Here is a 19499-nt window from a genome sequence, read left to right as displayed (position 1 = left end):
TGGCTGGGATTGGCTCCAGCAGACCCCCGTGACCCTGTGTTTGGATTCAGCGGGTTGGACAATGGATGGATGGATGGAAATATTCAGAATTTAGGTTTTCATTTCATAACTTTGATTGATAGGTACTTTTAATGAATGGAATAATGTATGCCTTCAGTTAATGTATTGAGTCTTGATGATTTGATTTTTTTTTTATTTTGGTAACAAACCCTTGCCTGTGTTTGACCATGACCTTCCTTTAATCTCTTAGTCCTGATAAGCTTTGCCTACAGTTGGGCCTTTTCATTGAAGGATAACACTCAGGAGCAAAACTCAATGAAAGACTTTCTTTCACAACGGCAAAATGAACAATGCTGGACTGAGATATTTCAGTCAAGCTCTGCTTTTCATTTTGTGACTGCAGCATAATTATATCTGATAGGTAATACAGGAAATCTTAAAACAAAATGAAACTTCTATTACAAATATTACTTAAAGCTAAAATTAAAATTAAGGTAAGAAAGGAGAATAGTTGGTAGTTCATCTACTTTGTCTTACCATCTTCAGCAAAATGATGATAAGCTCTTCCACAGCTCAAAACTCCTTTTTCTTTCTTTACTTTAATACAATTACAAAAGGATACAACATTCTCATCAGTCTTTCAGTACAGGTTATGTGTCTTGCATTCATGAATTCTCACTTACACGGCTCTATCCATTGTCTTACAGTGGTCTGGTTGAAGGCAGCTGTGTAAATTTTGTCTGAAAATCCAAGAAGACAACCAATTTATAAAGAGCGGAGACAGGTTTAAATGATGATGTATTAACTCATCCTCAGAGGCATTTTGCATCATTTGCAGTGTCTATCAATAAACCTGCTGCTTGATGAAGAATGAATTGTATAAATACAAATACATGGTGCAGGCATGTTTGAAGCACACTGAAGTGACGGTACTGTATGTCTTTGTTAAATGTATTAAATAAGCATGAATTTGCATGCAATTTTTAAGCAAGGATTTCACTTTATAGAATACTAAGCCTCTGATTACGCAGAAGCAACAGAAACCCTTGAAATCTGAAGATGGTCTCCCCGTTTGTAATCATTCACAACTTAAAACACTGCAATGAATTTCTAATTCACTAATTCATGAACATCTGCCTTTTTCTCCAGCATTTATAAACAGTTATGCTTATTGGGGAACTAAACTAACTAAGTACTAAATGCTAAATTAACAGTTTTATTATCTAAGTAACCCTTGACCTATATATACAGTGTGACATACAAACAGAGATATCAAAAAGAGTTGGGGCACCAGACAGTGTTCCTGAATAACTGGTTGGAGGATGATAAAGTGGTTTTACACAACAACATCTTTCCAGATGCAAGTCATAAACAGCACTGAGGTAAGATGGCAGTGGGTGAGGTGGAAGAGGCAGGCTTAGGGGACCAAAACCCAGAAGTAATGACACTAATTGTCCTATCACTTGTCAATATTTGAGGTGGCCATTAGACAAGCCCTGGAGCTGTCCTCCAAGCGCACATGTGTGACAACACTTAACACAGTTTTTGCAGTGTAGCACAAGATTCTAAAGCCAAGGGAATTAATCTGGACAAAACATAAGTCCACTGGATGGCATACTCATTAACCTATTATGTTGGAAAATGGAAGGAAAACCATACAGATACAAGGAATGAGAAAACTTTGTAAAGCTAGTCTTCAAATACTGTAAGAAAATAAACGCATGTTGCCGTTAACTTAATGAATACTTTATTACAAATGTAGAAGCAGAAAGGAAAGTAGTGACAGCAGCTTGCCAGCTGCTTATCACTGTATGACTTACATGGTGTTACACATGTGTGAATAGGGAACAGTTTAAGGCCTCGGATAATTGTAATACTCCTCCAGAAAGCCAGAGGGTACTGTCGACTAATGCCTTTTCTGTTCCTATCGCTGTAGACTAGAAGATTGACAACCATGATATCTCTGACATCACTTCCGGTTTCCGGCCACCTGAATGACGCCTCTTCCTGCACAGGACCTTTATCACCAGAAGTAATGCCATCTTGATGAGTCTTATGGAGATCTGCATCATTTCAATGTTTTTCTTTTCTAAGTGCACTATACCACGTATTTTATTTTGAATATATGGGGTTGACCGCAAAGATTTATAATCTTTCTTTGTCTTATTATTACAATGGACAGAGTAGAATAAGTAAGTGTTATATTTTTACAGTAATTTTTTCGAGTCTGTTTGTGATATTCCAAATGAATGTTTTATATTTTTAAACTGGTGATTGAAATCATCTTTGCAGCCATCAAAATACATCAAGGCAGCAATCAAAGTAATAAAATGTAATTTCAGGCACTTTTGTAAAAGGTCAAACAATACAATATCTATGCTGGCCTAATATGCATGACTAATATTGCTTTATATGATTTTGTAAGATACAGTATCTCTGATTTTAGAAGTGATTCAGAGAAGGCTAGGAGGTAAGAATGAATTTATTAATATTCTCTTTGATGATCTCACGCTTAGTTCTTTCCAGAAGCCCATATGGTGCATTTTTATGCCGTGCCCAAAATTTCTGTGTCTCCCAGAAATTGCCCCTGTAGAACACCTCAAGACTAACACAGGCCTTCTTGGGGTTTCTACTATTTTGGCTGCTGAATAGTGATTGCAATTCTGGTGTGTTTCCTTCAGTCTCTTCATGTTTCCACTGAAATCATTTAGTCATCCATATGGCCTCAAATTTCTTTCATGCACAGCTGACTTGCACAATATATCAATAACAACAGAGTTTACACGAATCTAAATTTTGTTTATTTGCATTCTAACAAAACCAAAGTACTTTTTTGATATCCCCAGCATAACTCAAAAATCTCTGTCTTGTTGGATATTTACTAAGTGTCTTGTAATTGATGGCTCACAAGCTTTACTGTCTTTTGTGGTTCAGGACTGCATTTCCCAAAGGCATCATAACACTAAGAACATTGTAAACTCCATCTTTAGATCAATCGTTAATTTTAAAATCTTTCTTAACAGCCCATTGTAAATAACGAAACACATTAAGTCCTTTGTAATCTACATGCTCCCTGACCCAGTCATTAATCGCACCTTAAACAGGCTACGTCTTGTGCTGACCATATCCACAGGCAGCATTCGCTGCACTGAATTTGTTAAATTCATGTTATGACAACTCTCTGTCATAGTATAGAATATGTTATTTTAATACAATATATAGTAGAATACTAAAATTAATATTTGAGATTATATCATTTTAATAATGAGATTCAATAAAGCATTTATAATATTGTGTAATGGACAACTGGGATTCATGCCTGACTGAGACAGTAACAGAAGGATTGGGGTAAGGAATGTGCATGGGGCAGTGCCTCCCCCAGGATGACAGAGGGCAGCCCCTCCTGGCATGCTACAGTACCACGGGTTTGAAGCATGGAAGCTCAACCCTGCTGGGGCCTGTGGCTACCACCTGGAGGCGCATGGAGAACAGCTGAGCCCTCTTCTGCAGGGCGGCCACCACACCTGGAAGTGCAGCCAGAAGGAGATCGTGGAACACCTGGAGCACTTCTGGGTACTCTATAAAAGGGGCCAGCCACCACAACTCTCAGAGCCAGAGTTGGGAGGTGGAGGACGAAGCTTGAGGGAGGAGTGGAGGCAGAAGAGGCAAGGAGAGAAAGGAACTGTGTGCTGTGTGGTGGTTTACTATGTGAGTTGGAAACTGTAAATAAAGCCCATGTAGTGCTGGGACTTGTGCCTCTGTGTCTGGTGTGTTGGGTTAGGATGGCTGTACGTGCCCTGGTGGTCCACAATTTCTAGCCATATTACCTGTCAAACACAGGCAAAAGAATACATTTTAAAATATTTGCTATCTCTTGTCCTATATGGACCGTCAGTGTCTTTTCAATGTATTGGAATCTGTCTGAACCTCCCTCTTTTGAGCTCACTCCCGGCCAGCCTGCTTCTCAGAGTCTGTCACTCTTTTATGGTTTCCATCTTTGAAGGTGACACTCAATGTGGCTCCTACATTTTTACTCTTCCTCATTAGTCTCACACTCACACTTTCTAGTCAAACTACCCGATCAGTTTGCTCCGAGGCACTGGACATATAGATCAGCTTTTTATTGTATAGTAGTTTATTTACAGGTAAACTGTTAAGTTCATTTAAATAATTTATACAGTTATTAATCATAAACTTATAAGTTGAAGATATTCCTATGTTCTTTAAAAGTCTTCAAGAATCATTATTCTAAGGTTACAGTTTTTTTCTTTCACTGAGACATTTTCTGTGTTGCAATTGGTTGTGTGGAGAGCTGAGAAGAATAAAAAGTGAAAGACAGGAATTGGTGATTCATATATTTAGATGGAGACAGTACAACTGTAATAAAGAAATCCTACTAAGAAGAATATCCATTGAATTTAGTGTTTGGGTCTCCAACCACCACCTTACATTTTGGTAATTAAATTATAACGTAATGTTTACTTCATACTACTACTCACAAGTGTGCTTCATTCCAACAAAGGCCTAATCACAGAAACAAATAATGATGTTATTATTAATGTATTGCTTTTCAGTTGACTTGTGGTGCTTTTTTGTAGGCCACTTCAGGGGCAGGTTAACTAAGTAGTACTTTATAGTCACTCATTTAGTGGCTGCTTAAGAAGGGTTTTGAGAAATGCGTGAAAAAGAAGTTTGTGCATTATATATATGCATCTTAAAGTTGCTCATTAATCACTAAGATTCATTGTTTTCGGGGAACAAAGCCAACAGCAAACAGAGGTTAGTACACAGACATGGCCATTCAATAATTTCTGACAGTTTCTATCTACATCACTTTTTAATAAAAGAGAGTAATGTAGAATCTTACAGCTGTACAAGAAATAAGTAAAATATTATGGCCTGAAAACTATCCAAACAAGTGTTTCAGTCCAGAACAAGTTCAAATGCCATCAAAGTCAATGGAGCACCAGCAATGGAAAGGCAAAGGGAGTGTTGAAGAAGTGGCTGATTAAACTGAGCTAGTAACTGAAATTTATTGGGGTTAACCAAAGGTGGTAGTAGTAGTAGTAGTAGTAGTAGTAGTAGTAGTAGTAGTAGTAGTAGTAGTAGTAGTAGTAGTAGTAGTAGTAGTAGTAGTAGTAGTAATAATAATAAGGGTGGCGCAGTGGTAGCACTGCTGTCTCTCAGTTTGGAGACCTGGGTTCGCTTCTCGGGTCCTCCCTGCGTGGAGTTTGCATGTTCTCCCCGTGTCTGCGTGGGTTTCCTCCGGATGCTCCGGTTTCCTTCCACAGTCGAAAGACATGCAGGTTAGGTGCACTGGCGATTCTAAATTATCCCTAGTGTGTGCTTGGTGTGTGTGTGTGTGTGCCCTGCGGTGGGCTGGCACCTGCCCGGGTTTTGTTTCCTGCCTTGCACCCTGTGCTAGCTGGGATTACTGGCTACTACAGGTCGTGACCCTGTAATTAGGATATAGTGGGTTGGATAATGGATGGATGGATAATAATAATAATAATAATAATAATAATAATAATAATAAAACAAAAAAGGGGAAGTGTTCATGAAAAAAGACAGGTGATTAGGGTAAGGTAAGATGCTTTATTTCTTATTACAAACAATCTTGTATTCCCCACAGTGGCATTTTTCTTTTATGATACTAATTATCAGACTAGGATATCCTGTCACAGCCAAAATAATGACCAAGATTCCTTAGCGACTTTCAGGGTCAGTGACTTATTAAACTCTGTTGTCAGAGTGTGTAACATTAATACAGATATCCACTACTACAGTGTGTCAAGCATTGAAAATAGAGATGCTTCAAAACCCTCCTTTGAGCTGTGCTTGAAATGCCCATAGTCAATGACACACTATCATTACAAATGTAAATGTTTATATTTGAAGAGATTATTTATGGTAGCAGGGAACTTCAGCAAATTCTACAGCAAATGTAATAAATGTTTATATTGTTATAATGTTAAATATAAAAAGAAATATTTTACATGCTTCATTAAAGATACTAACACAGTAAATAACTTTTATAAAATGATAAAAGGCATTTATCATCAACTGCCATACTCTCAAACCATATCTCAATGGTCTTGCTTCCAGCTTAGAAGAGAGATTGAAAAGAAAGAGAAGCTGCTAAAAAAGTGGCAGAGGAAAATGAGGAAACTTTGGTCCAGCAGTGATATCTGTGGCTTTTGAAAACTCCTCTCACTAGTAGAATGAACTGAGAGGAAGTCCGGACCCTCTGCTTGTTGAAACAGCCACTCTGTACCAGTAAATTTTAAGTCTAGATTGGAAAAATTAGTTGATGTTTATAACAAAACCATTTTTTTCATTCAGCATTAAATACAACATTTGGTTTATTGCTAATAATGAAGCCCATATCCTGAATATTTGTGTAATATAGTAAGCGGTGTTGTAATAAAATAAATATTTCTCTGCAGATGGTGGCCCCTAAATAATATATACATTAAATGAGAAACAATTATTAGTACTGCAGTCATTTTATAAGAGCCATTATTTGAAAACCCTTCAGCCTTATTACTGCTGAAGAATCCCAACCAGCCTGTTTGCAGGGAGGTGAAGCTGCTTAGAAATCATTTAGCTGAGCAAATTGTGTACTTAGCTACTCCCATTTTCTACACCTCGGTTTCGTTTCTTAGAAACTTTCTACTACAGTCGGTTAGTCAAGATGGGACTAAGATTTTGTGTAACCTCAACTGACATTAATATATTACTTTTCTTACTTGGATTTCTGCTTCTATGGATGATATTTACCATTGAAGGTAATTCACATTTATTAATTTTCTTAATATTTGATTATATTTGATTGTATGGTCACAGCAAGTCAAATGATTGTCAACAGAAAAAATGTGTTTTCAATGAAGTTTTTTTCTCTTATTGCTCATTAGCTTTGCACATGTTTCTGGCTTTGTATCACTTAAAGACTATATTACAATTAATAAAATATGGGTCGTATCCTGGACAGTGGAATAGGGATGAGGGCATGCATCCTGAAAAGGCATCAGTAAGTGATTATGGGGGAAGTACTGGCAATAAAATTACAAGGAAAGAAGAATCTGGTTCTGTAAGAGGAGACAGGAACTTTTGAAAGGAGGATTTAAAAGTGTGAGATACACAGCAGAAGGATACGGAGACGGACAAAATATCAGTAAAACGATCAAGAAAGCTGGCAAGACAGAGATCTCACGTGACCTGACAGGAACAAAAAGGCTAGGCCAAATTGTCACAAGAGTGACGCTAAAGAGCAAGAATACAAGAAAAAAAAACAGATAAATTGGAGAAAGTGACTAAAAAATGGAAAAAATCAGTGATGTATGTCAACAATAAGGACAAAATGGGCCTTACAATATATGACCACAGGTTGAGTATATTTTCCAAACAACAGCAAGATAGAGACATGGGTAAAGGCGTCAAAGTCTATGTCCAGACTTCTACATTTTCATTTTAAAATGGTGCATATTTTAAGTGAAAGTGATCTCCATACACACTACCCTTTTCACATCATTTACGAAAGTATTTCCTTGCACACTAAAATGACCAAAAACGCATGTGACATAGATGTTTGCCTTTACTGGGCATGTTTACATTGGTGGAAAAATCCTTAAAGGGTGGTACTGCTGCCTGCCATGGGATTTATTGCAAACCTTAGTAACCAGTAAATATTGCACATTTTGTACATGTATGCAGCATTTCAACTGTAATATCACCTGTGAGATGCGACAGCAAGTAGATCAATAGCATTAGGAAGACTGAGACAAGACTATGGATGGTTCTTGTAGCACATCAAATGATAATGTGCTGTTTTATTTTGTACTTTTTGTGGCGTTTGTTTATGTACAGGTAACCGTCCTCCAAGGATGCTTGTAGTCTCCTTGGTGTTATGTTTACCCCTAGAAAAACAAGCCAAAAGCATTACATTTTTTTTTCAACAGCAAAACATCTTATGGTGTGTAACAGATACATGTAAGTACCAAAACTTCAATATAATCACAGTAGGAAAGGTATGTGTCCACTGCTATATAATCTGCTATACTGAAGCAGATTTAGTATATGAACTTTGTATGATATGTCTTGAAGCAGTCACCAATGCACAAAGGCACTGTTTGAATAGATGTCAAAATATTTTTTGTAACATTCCAAATGTGCACTGTATCCATGACAGACTTTTCTTGTAATCCATGAGACTGTCATCAATACTTATGTCATGATCGAGAATATACACCTTCTTCATTATTTTTGATGATCACTTGATACACATTCCGCAGTTTGTATAGATTCAGTGCTGGGTGACTGGCTCCATCATAGTTACCATTATTAGTGAAACGCAGGTATTTCATAATGAGTGAAAAAACAACACTCACTCATAACTTTGCCCAAAATAGGCATCTGCAAAAACCAGTTTGAGAACTAGTACCATCTCTGGTGTGGTTTAACAATTATGCCCTACAGTATCAGTAGACTGAAAAACACCCACATATTGTCTGTAGTGATAGGCTGTAAGCGACTTTGACAAGCAAATGACTTAGTGTGATGTTTCCAACACTGCTCAACATTCTGGTTTGTTTTAACAACTATTTTCTCCACCAGGCTATCATCATCATCTTTAGACTGGGGTTACAAATAATATTATTTCATCCAGTAGGTTGTCTTGATCTTCTGGTCCTTGTTATCTCCCCTTGTAGCCTGCAAAACTCTCAACTTTGGCATAACACTAAACAGTGGACCAGGAAGTAAGGCATACTTAAATAAAACACTAGAATCATATCCAGAAAATCAAGCTGTTGTTTCCAAAGTAACAAAAACACTAATCAGAAAAGTACAAGCAAAAAGTCAATATCAAAAAAGAAATAAAAAGCTAGGTAAACACAATTTTCTCATTGGGAAATACCTGCAAATTCAGAATGACCTTTTTTAAGCCCTCCTCATAATTGGCATTGGAGTCATGACCATGACAACCAGATTAGTGTCATGACAACAGAGTCACAAAATGTAATCAAAACAAACTATAAATATTAGCATTGAAAAATAAATTTCATAACATTAAACTAATTCCCAAAAAATAAACTTCTAAATAATAATCCTGGATGACTGGAAACTGTGAAATGTCTTTAAATAAGGGAAAATATTAATTAATTAATAAGATGAAGAAAATTAAAGAACCAAGCCAATTCATAACAATATGTTGTTTAACTTTAGGATAATATCTTTAGTTATAGTATAAAAAAATCATAACATCTTTTCTGTTGCTCATATACCTTTATATTTACAGTTAAGGTGTTGGCTGCTCACAGCCCTTGAAGTTGATAAGCAGGTTAGGAACATGAGGAATGGGTGTTGTATGGTTATGCACTTTACTGTGTGGTTTCTATATTGTATGGACTGTCGTCATGACCAGGATGGAGGCAGGTTCCTTGCCATGGTGGGAGGGTATAATGGAAGGACAAAAATGAGATATTTTTCCCCTTGTGGACACAATTTGGTAGCATCCTACTGTTGGTACTCCCATATGGATACCTGCAGGGCAAGCTGGAAATTGTAGTCCCATGGAACAGCACTTTTGGGGATCTTTGGCACCACCAGGGTATCATTATATCAAGGGCTTCCAGTGTGCAATGCTGTGGCACCGGAAGTACCCCCAAGTTTGGCATAAAATTGTGAATTTCCCCTTGGGATTAATAAAGTATCTATCTATCTATCTATCTATCTATCTATCTATCTATCTATCTATCTATCTATCTATCTATCTATCTATCTATCTATCTATCTATCTATCTATCTATCTATCTATCTATCTATCTATCTATCTATCTATCTAAAAGTACCCAAGTTTCTTGCATGAGTAGTCAGAGTCAGGAGGAGAGTGGATAAAATTGCATGGGAGATGTGGAAGGAGGCAAGATGATTTTATATTATACTGTTGTGGAAAGGATTTGGAGGTATCATAATATTTAAAAAATACATTCTGTTTGAACCCAGAACTGTGTTGTGTATGGAGATTTTCAGTGTTACTGTGCCCCCGGCTGGTCACAACTGTCATGAAGTGCACTTCAGTTCAGTTTATTGTTACTTTTATGTTTCAGTTCAATGAAAAAAAGTATTTGTTGCTTGCCCATCTGGTGTAGAAACATCAAAGACACAGGGAAAATGCAGTTTATAGCAGAATTATATGGTGTGTGCACAGACAACAAATCAATGGCAAAAAATATTTTCATAAATATTGGTAAATGTCAAACATAAAATAACATTCTCAACTCTGCATAATTCAGTTCATGGTTGGGGGGCCTAGCCTGGCAATGTTGGGTGCAAGGTGGAAAACAGCTCTACATCACCAGTCCATCATGGAGGCCAATCACACACATTGGGGCCAGTTTGGAATTGGCACTTAACTTAACCTGTACAACTTTGATGACATGGGAACAAAACAGGAGTACCTTGAAGAAAACACAAGAGGCCATGTGGAGAATGTATAGACTCCATGCAGCCAATGAATGGGTGTAGTATCTGAAACCATTAAAAAGGATCCATGAGGCAGCTACTGTGACTAAATTTGAAAGTGTATAATACAATCAAACATTATACAACATGTACCAGACTGAAGAAATAAAAGTTATACAAGTAACTGAGTTCAACAAAGACTGGTAACATTAAGACATTACTGCTTAGGTGATAGAGTCTTGATCTCAAGTCAAGCAGATAACTACATAGAATGAACAGTTTAAACAACCTATGAGTTAAAACTGTTTGCGAGTCCCCTGATACAGTATTCTATACTAAGATATTACTTGCTAATTGACAGGAGGAAAACATTTTGTTGTCTGGTGTATAACATGTGAGAAGACTGAAAGTACTAACTGTATTTCAAGTATCTCTTTCCATAAATGTTCTATAAGGTTGGGAGCAAGGTTCTAGTGACAAACTGAACCTTTTAAATTATCTACTGAGGTGCCATATGGGTTTCTTGACACAGCTACCATATCAGAGGTAGTGTGGTCTACAGTTTGTATAATTTAATGATGATCTGGGATAGAAGCAGACTGACTTTCTTAAAGGCTCCTCAAAAAATGAATTTAATGTTGAAACCTTCTTAACAAGATGGGTGGGGTTGAGACCCCATAAGACAGGGGTGCCCAACTCCAGTCCTGGAGGGCCGCAGTGGCTGCAGGTTTTCATTCTAATCCTTTTCTTTATTAGTGATCTGTTTTTGCTGCTAATTAACTTCTTTTGAATTAATTTTAATTGACTTGGCTTTTAAGAAATGTTTCCCTGAATGTCTTCATCGTTCCTCTGAATTGCTTCATTTCTTTCCTTAAATGGCACCCAAACAGAAGTGAAATGTGAAGTGAGGGAGCCAAGAAAAGACCAAATAAGTCAGGGCCTCAAACTCCAACCAATTTCACTCCAACCAGTTGCTTCATTAGGTGCCGAGTCTTGTCGTTAATTAAACCCGTTCTTTAATTCCATGGCTTGTTGCTGCTCGCATTGTGCAATAGCAGACATTTCCGAAATTATGGATTTTCCTCTTTTCTAAGAGCAGGTCAGCATTCCTGAGACCTTAACCTTTCCTTATTTTCAGATATTGTATGATGGACACCAGTTGTTTTGGCTTATTTTGTATCTCTTTATTGTTTTGCTGCTAATGAAGGAAAAGGAAACAATTGAGGGGTCTGAGTCTTCAAGAGCAAGTCAAATAAAATGAATTCAAAAGAAGTTAATTAGCAGCAAAAACAAGTCACTAAATAAGAAAAGGGTTTGAATGAAAACCTGGAGCCACTGCGGCCATCCAGGACTGGAGTTGGGCACTCCTGCCATAAGAGATCTAAGTGATGAAGCCCCTAATTGGCTAAAACTACTCATTCCTTCCACACCAATTAACATCAACAGACACATGGAACCCTCCAAGTCTCCAGAAGTTCACTGTCAGATCTTTTGTCTATCTGAGGGACAAGAAGGTTGTTATTGCACCAGTCAGTCCTCCCTCTAGGTTGCATCATCATTGATGGTAATTAGTCCTTCTATTATGTCATCCTGTTAAACGAATGTGTGCCAAGCCTGGTAACTCAGTCATGTGTAAACAGGAAAAACTGCAACTATTGTAGCAGCATCAAGCACAATTCTTTGTGACCACTCTAAGCCAGAATCCAGAGAAGAGCAGTACAGTATTCAGTATAAGAATAAGCTAAACTGAGTAGAATTGAATATAATATATATTGATTTACTTACTTTTTTTTCTTTCTCTTTTTGTACAGAGAGGACAGTTGAGAAAGTTTGCAAGGCAGGAGTTTATTTATGTATTGGGCTCAGTCGGCTCTGCCTATCACTAGTCCCAGTGCGGCGGATGATCTTCCGGCTGTTAATGCCCATCTTCCACTTCTGTGCATTTTTCTTTCATGTGATGCTTCAACTACATCATAAATCTGAACAGGCTTACAGAGTTTCATATGTTAGGAATTTGTCTTTATTTGAAACCATTGAGTTCATTAATAAACGTAATGAGCATGTCCACAATGAGAAATATCACAAGCAGAAAGCTCAACGACACTTAGCTTTGATTGTCTTTAACCTACTGGAGGCCCTAAGGCAGCTATATGAGTTTCCATTGCAGTTACTGCAGGTGATACCACCTCTGTGTTATGTTATATTTCACCTCTTGGAAAGTGTCTTCTGCTTTTTAATTAGTCTGCTGAATCCAGTACAAGAAGCAGTGAAAAGACTGAGTGAAAACAAATCATTTTCAGTGAATCAGGATCAGGATCAGAATGAAGAGACAAGCTTCTCAAACTCTCACAGTACTTCTCAGGTAATCTTTCAAGCATTAACCAAAAAGAATATTGATTAAGCTGAAAGAGTGACAAAGCAATACAAAAAAAGAGTTTGTGTGACACGGAAGGTTATTATTTTTTATGCTGAGCTTATTTGGAATGCATTCCTCTATCTTTTCATTTAATGATTTCACATTCTACAACTACTAGTTATGAATGAGGAGGGATTCTCTGCATAAGGCAGGAATTAACCCTGAACAGGATGCCAGTCCATGGCACTAACACTTACACAGAACCAATTGACGGCTCACAATCAAGCTAGCCACTGATATTGTGCTTATGCTAGCATCCACCAATACGCTCTTCTACAGCTTACATTTCCAAGGGAATTCCAAATATCCACTTTGCCAGAGACCCTCAGTACAAGTCCTATGGTTTTATACCAGCTTTACAGGGAACTGTTCAAACTTTGTATCCTCTGAGACAGCCTGGAAACAATAAGGAACAACTTAAGAGCAGCTGTGTTATGCAGAATACCCAGTGGGGGCTGGGTTTTTTTTTTGCTGTTCGAGCCCCTGCAGATTTTATAGTATTTTAAGGACTCTACTTTTCTAATAATTATGTATCTATTTTATGAAAGGCTGTATTGAAATTTTTTAATTATTCATTATTATTAATTAGTTTAATTTGTTTTTCTTTTCTTGTAACTTTTCCTTTGGATATCCTGAAAAGCACTTTGAGCTTCGTCCTGTGTATGAAAATGTGCTATAGAGATGAATGTCAGTAAAATTGAGTAGATAAGAAACACCTCTCTTTGGTCAAGCTGACGTTTATCAGTCAAGCTGAATCAGATTAAAACAAAGAATCAGAGTATTATGTAATTGAACATTTCATCAATCATAGACCCTCGTCTTTAAAGTCCATCCATTTTCCAACCCGCTGAATCTGAACACAGGGTCACGGTGGTCTGCTGGAGCCAATCCCAGCCAACACAGGGCACAAGGCAGGGAACCAATCCTGGGCAGGGTGCCAACCCACCGCAGGACACACACAAACACACCCACACACCAAGCACACACTAGGGCCAATTTCGAATCACCAATCCACCTAACCTGCATGTCTTTGGACTGTGGGAGAAAACCGGAGCGCCCGAAGGAAACCCACGCAGACACGAGGAGAACATGCAAACTCCACGCAGGGAGGGCCCAGGAAGCGAACCCGGATCTCCTAACCGCGAGGCAGCAGCGCTACCACTGCGCCACCATGCCGTGACGTGTCCAAAAGAGATCCTGGTAGATGAACTTATACTGGAAAATATTAAATTCCCCTCAACATTTTCTATACCTACTTCTTCCAGTACAATATCATGACAGGCTGAACATATCCCAGTGGCCATCAGAATTATGATACATTGTATGGGATGCCAAGCCACTGTGAAATACCAGCCAACCCCAACACCGTCCGGCAGAGACACAAGTGCAGCACACAACACACTTTTATTTACACATGAGTACTTTTTTTCCTTGTTCCCCAGAGCACAGCACAGTAGAAAGCACCAAAGTACAGTTCACAGCCCTTTTCTTCTCTTCTTCTCTCTCACTTTCCATCTCCACTCCTCTTCCGGCAAGCTTCGTCCACGTCCTTCTGACTCCCTGAGTAGTGGCGGCTGGCTCCTTTTATAGGACTCACTCCAGGTGTCCAACGACCTCCTTCCAGTAACACTTCTGGGTATGGTGGAAGTGCTGTCAAACATGGCTCAGCAAACGTTCAGGCGTCCCTTGGCAGTGGCCACGGTCCATGGGCCTTAGTAGGGTTGAGCTTCCATGCTCCAAACCTCTGACCCCACCACAAGCCAGGAGTGCTGCCATCTAGCATTTTAGGGGAGATAATGTCCTGAATAAGCTCTCCCCCCGGTCCTTCCCTTATCGCCACCTTCCCCTTCCGCCATACTACTTTTGTAGACACTCAAGCCAAGTTAGTCCACACCTTCCAGTTAGCCAGACTTTCACAGCTCTGGAATAAATACCTGAAGAAAATCCATCTGAATATAAATAGAATGTAAAAACAGCATGGGAACAGTGACCTGGGGTCTAATTTATAAAACTTGAATACACAGAAAAACAGGCCCAAAATGTGCATTCACGACTTTCCACTCAAAATTCAGTATTTATAAAAGAAAACCTAATGGGAGTACATGTGTATATTTATAGCAGTTTTGACCCATTTTGGAGAAACTGAGAAATGATGACACCCTTGATCAAGTAAGGAAAAACATGGAAACCAGTGACAACTCATGCATATAATAATTCATATCACTGAGTCATTATTATAATGCACATTGATGTGACTAAAACATAATACCTCAAAAGTGATGGATATGAGCATACTGACTGTATTTTTGTTCTCTTTTAAGAGGGCTGGTTCTGTGCATTTACATTGAAGAATTTTTTAGTTTTTTCACCAGCTTGTCCAAGCTACCTATTGTCACTTAAAAATAGCCAAGAAATAGGGAAATAGCCAAGAAGCTTCACTTCTTTAAGCCATTAACCAGCCGGTGAGGTGCGACATTCAGTTTTCGCATGGTGTGAGTGTACCTACATAAAACATAACATGTTTTTTCCAATATAAAAAGGAAATTTGCAGCAGTGTCTGGTTCTTCTGACATAATCGGATCACTTTACTGCACTCATATTGTAATAAGGACACCTTGAGAGAATAAAGCTGCTTTTATTAACGCTAATCAGTGACATGCCAACTGTGATGCCAAGATGAGACTGATTCATGCTGTGGCTTGATTTCCTGGGTCATTTAAGTAGCTTACACAGATGTGAGGATATTGTACGTGGTGGCTGGCTCATTGGTAAGGTAACTGGCTGAACCCACAGTGTTTCAGATGGCTCATACTATTCACTGTAATAGCAGTCACGTCATTACATGTGCCAGGTGATACTGGCTCAGACGTTGGCATCTTACATCATTCTCCCACCCCCAGAATGCAGAGGAGAGGCAATACAATGCTGTTTATGCTCTTAGTGAGTTCTGCTGCAGAGTACAACACTCGATACATCAGGAGGAGGGCTGCTCCAACAGTCAATGAAGGTCTGTTGTGTCAGGATTGCATATGTATGAGGTATGAGGTTGATTAGCAGGCTCCATATACGGTTGTTTCAGGGTGACAACCAGACAAGGGTTAGAGGTGCCTTCATGTATTCATATTTACAAAAATGATTATGATTTATAAAGTTAAATTGTGTAGAAATGTGCATGCGCCAAATTTTATAAATCAGTTTTTTTTTTTTGCTGGCATATGCATTTTCCTATTTTTGGTACATGCATATTTTCAGGTTTGAATGCACACTGACTTTTATAAAATGTATATAACATCATGTTAAATATTTTTATATCTGCCAATGACAAATATAAAGAAAATGTAAAGGGAAATGTAAGTTTCTGAAACAAAAGCCATTCAGGTAGGTATGTTTAATGTAAATCTTGCATTTGCCGTACTCAATTTTGGAATACATTACATTTCAAATTAAAACAATTTAACAGAATAAAAGTGCAATGGTGGACCAATTATAACTAATATAAACACCTACACATCATGGAAAAATCAGTATTTTTTTTTTGTAAGATATTCATTAAAATATTAGATCAAATTTGTTCATGCTTACCTTATGTATAAGAGTGTTTCTTTTTATGCAGGAACCTGAAAGCCATAGTAGAAGTAATGGAAAAAATGCATTGAAAGACTGGTTCAGGATAGAACTTCAGCGAATATTCTTCACTGAGATGGTCCTAAAACGTTGGAATATGCCACCACAACACCTAATGGAATCAAATCTCATAGATATTCTAATAAACTTATGGTTTATGTCAGCTTCAGAGGTGGATTTAGGAACCCAGTCTAGAGTTCCTAAAGTATAAATCTTTAACTAGCACATAAATGATTTTCCTTAATAGATGGAGATTATTTAAATGTGTTTTTTCAAGCTATACCTTGGACAGCTTCTATTAAAAGGGTAAAGTCAAATAGAAATGATTAAAGGTACAAAAATCTGGTGAAAGATTCATAGCACCAAAGCAATTGTTTGCATGTGTTGTAGCTTATCTTTTATGTCTTTAATAGGTCCTAATGTCTGTTACTTTTTGTAATAATCAACTGACTTGCCATTTCCTGGGTTGATGGGGATTGTAGACAAAAACACAAATGATAATATGTATTTGCCTCCTTTGGTGATATAAATATTACTCCTCTAAATTGCTACTTGCAAATGTACACACTGCAATCTTTGGCAAATTATGGGACTTGGGTCTTTTAACTCATCTGGGAATCACATGTTATCGTATCAGTCTTTATTGAGTCAGAGAAGACAATTGTTCCAGAGTGTTCTTATTATTAAAAAAGGAGTCAGGCTTAGAAGCCTGTCAGATACTCAACTCTTTAACACACCATAAACAATTGCATATGCATATGACAGACTGTTAAAAGTGAGCTTAAACATTTGTCATTTTGTTTTTGCTGTAAAACCTATAGCTATAAATATACATGTATTTTTGTAATGTAGTGTATTTTCAGCTAAGAAAACACTACTTTTTGGCACATGCTAATTTCAAGTATTTAATGTCAAAAACTGAGTATCACTCTTAAATTCAGAAACCTTTTAAGAGTGGGTCATGCATTAAACTTAATAGAGGCTTTTTAAGTCTGTTCTTCTAAGAACTGTCAGGGATGCTTTTTGCCAGCTTACTGTGGCTTTGGCCTGAAGCCTATTACCATATACTGTATATTGGTTTACAGCATAGCTATATATTTATTTTAGGTGCTTATTGGAAATAAATAAAAAATACATCAGGAAAACCATATTGTAAAATGAAAGCCTCCTTTTGATTATTTTTCATTTGTACTGTAAATTTCTATGTGCCGTAAAGCACCTTGTGATAATATATCCTGTGAATGACTCAATATAAAACAAAAATCAAGTGACTGGTGGGTGGAGTGAGCATCAATGTGGTCCACCAGTTAGCTATGCTGGTCCTGAGCTCCAGAGGCCCAGGTACTGTCTGTGTGTTGTAAGCATGTTCTCCCTTTGCTTGCTTGGTTTTTGATACTCCCACATCCTAATTTGTGCAGTATATGTTGACTGATCCATCTAAATTGGCCTTGGAAGGTTCAGTGATGATGTGTGAGTGATTGTGCCCTCTTATTCTCTGCCAGTGCTGCCTGGATAGTCTACAGCTATCCGCCATTTTTAACAACAATATGTGAGTTTACAATTTTTTAGATTTATTTTAAATAGATAGATTTAATAAACATTTTCCTGGTGTTGGTGTGGGGTTTTCTCCGATTCCTCATTCTTTCCAAAGTTGTTTGTGTTTGGTTAATTGGTAACTGCAAGTGGCCTGCTGGAAATGAATATGAATGTGTGCTTGTGAAAGAACATTAAAACAATTTTGAGAAGAACAGGCCATTCAGATCAACAAGCATGTCAGTCCTCGTCACCTAGATTGTCTAAAATAACATTGAGTCATCTTTTGTAGGTCCCTAAACGTCCTACTCTGTACAACACTACTCAATAACTTTTTCAGTGTGTCTGTGGTTCTTTGTGGGAAAGCAAACATTCTAATATGTGCATTTTTTTCTTAATAAGTTTCTGTCAGTGTCCTTTTTGAAGAATTTATTTTAAAGTAACAGTAGAGATCCACTTTAATAATTCTTTTCATAACTGTAAAACTCACGTCACCTGTTAATCTATGTTTGGTTAAATTGTAAAGTTTCAGCTCCATTATAGATACTATTAACTTGCACCTATACTCAGTTTTTTGTTTAATGTAATTTTTGTTAGCAGTTCTTTTTATCTATTCTAAAATTTTGGTTTTGAAATATCCTTCATGCAAATTTTCAATGATTTTGAAGAGGTAGAATTATTTTAGTGCCTTGTTTCGTTATTTAAAGAAGTTTACTAGTGCTGATATTTAAGAATAAGGGGGATGTGCAGGACTGTAGTAACTACAAGGGGATAATATTGATGAGCCACAGCATGAAGTTATGGGAAAGAGTAGTGGAAGCTAGGTTAAGAAGGGAAGTGATGATTAGTGAGCAGCAGTATGGTTTCATGCCAAGAAAGAGCACCACAGATGTGATGTTTGCTCTGAGGATGTTGATGAAGAAGTTTAGAGAAGGCCAGAAGGAGTTGCATTGCATCTTTGTGGACCTGGAGAAAACATATGACAGGGTGCCTCGAGAGGAGCTGTGGTATTGTATGAGGAAGTCAGGAGTGGCAGAGAACTACTTAAGAGTTGTACAGGATATGTACGAGGGAAGTGTGACAGAGGTGAGGTCTGCAGTAGGAGTGACGGATGAGTTCAAGGTGGAGGTGGGATTACATCAGGGATCGGCTCTGAGCTCTTTCTTATTTGCAATGGTGATGGACAGTTTGACAGACAAGATTAGACAGGAGTCCCCATGGACTATGACGTTTGCTGATGACATTGTGATCTGTAGCAATAGTAGGGAGCAGGTTGAGGAGACCCTGGAGAGGTGGAGATATGCTCTGAAGAAGAGAGGAACGAAGGTCAGTAGGAACAAGACAGAATACATGTGTGTAAATGAGAGGGAGGTCAGGGGAATGGTGAGGATGCAGGGAGTAGAGGTGGCGAAGGTGGATGAGTTTAAATACTGGATCAACAGTACAGAGTAATGGGGATTGTGGA

At 37.8% G+C, this 19499-nt stretch overlaps 1 protein-coding gene across 1 annotated transcript; it reads left to right on the top strand.

Annotated features, from left to right (window-relative positions):
* Positions 1-6695: 6695 nt before the first annotated feature.
* LOC114645654 (uncharacterized) lies at positions 6696-16723 on the top strand. The gene is made up of 3 exons (XM_028793483.2): positions 6696-6788; positions 12273-12823; positions 16491-16723. The coding sequence occupies exons 1-3, from the start codon at positions 6770-6772 to the stop codon at positions 16710-16712; spliced, it is 792 nt and encodes a 263-aa protein (XP_028649316.2). The 5' UTR covers positions 6696-6769; the 3' UTR covers positions 16713-16723.
* Positions 16724-19499: the final 2776 nt, after the last annotated feature.

Source organism: Erpetoichthys calabaricus, chromosome 1 (genome assembly GCF_900747795.2).
Source record: "Erpetoichthys calabaricus chromosome 1, fErpCal1.3, whole genome shotgun sequence".
Taxonomy (NCBI): domain Eukaryota; kingdom Metazoa; phylum Chordata; class Cladistia; order Polypteriformes; family Polypteridae; genus Erpetoichthys; species Erpetoichthys calabaricus.
Note: the sequence above shows the minus strand (reverse complement) of the source record. Positions and strands in the feature narration are given on the sequence as shown.

What these genes read in the sequence shown, in the direction of transcription:
- LOC114645654 (XM_028793483.2), top strand. An exon ending in ACTCTCACAGTACTTCTCAG is followed by an intron (nt 12,824 to 16,490) that starts GTAATCTTTCAA and finishes CTTTTTATGCAG; the next exon opens with GAACCTGAAAGCCATAGTAG.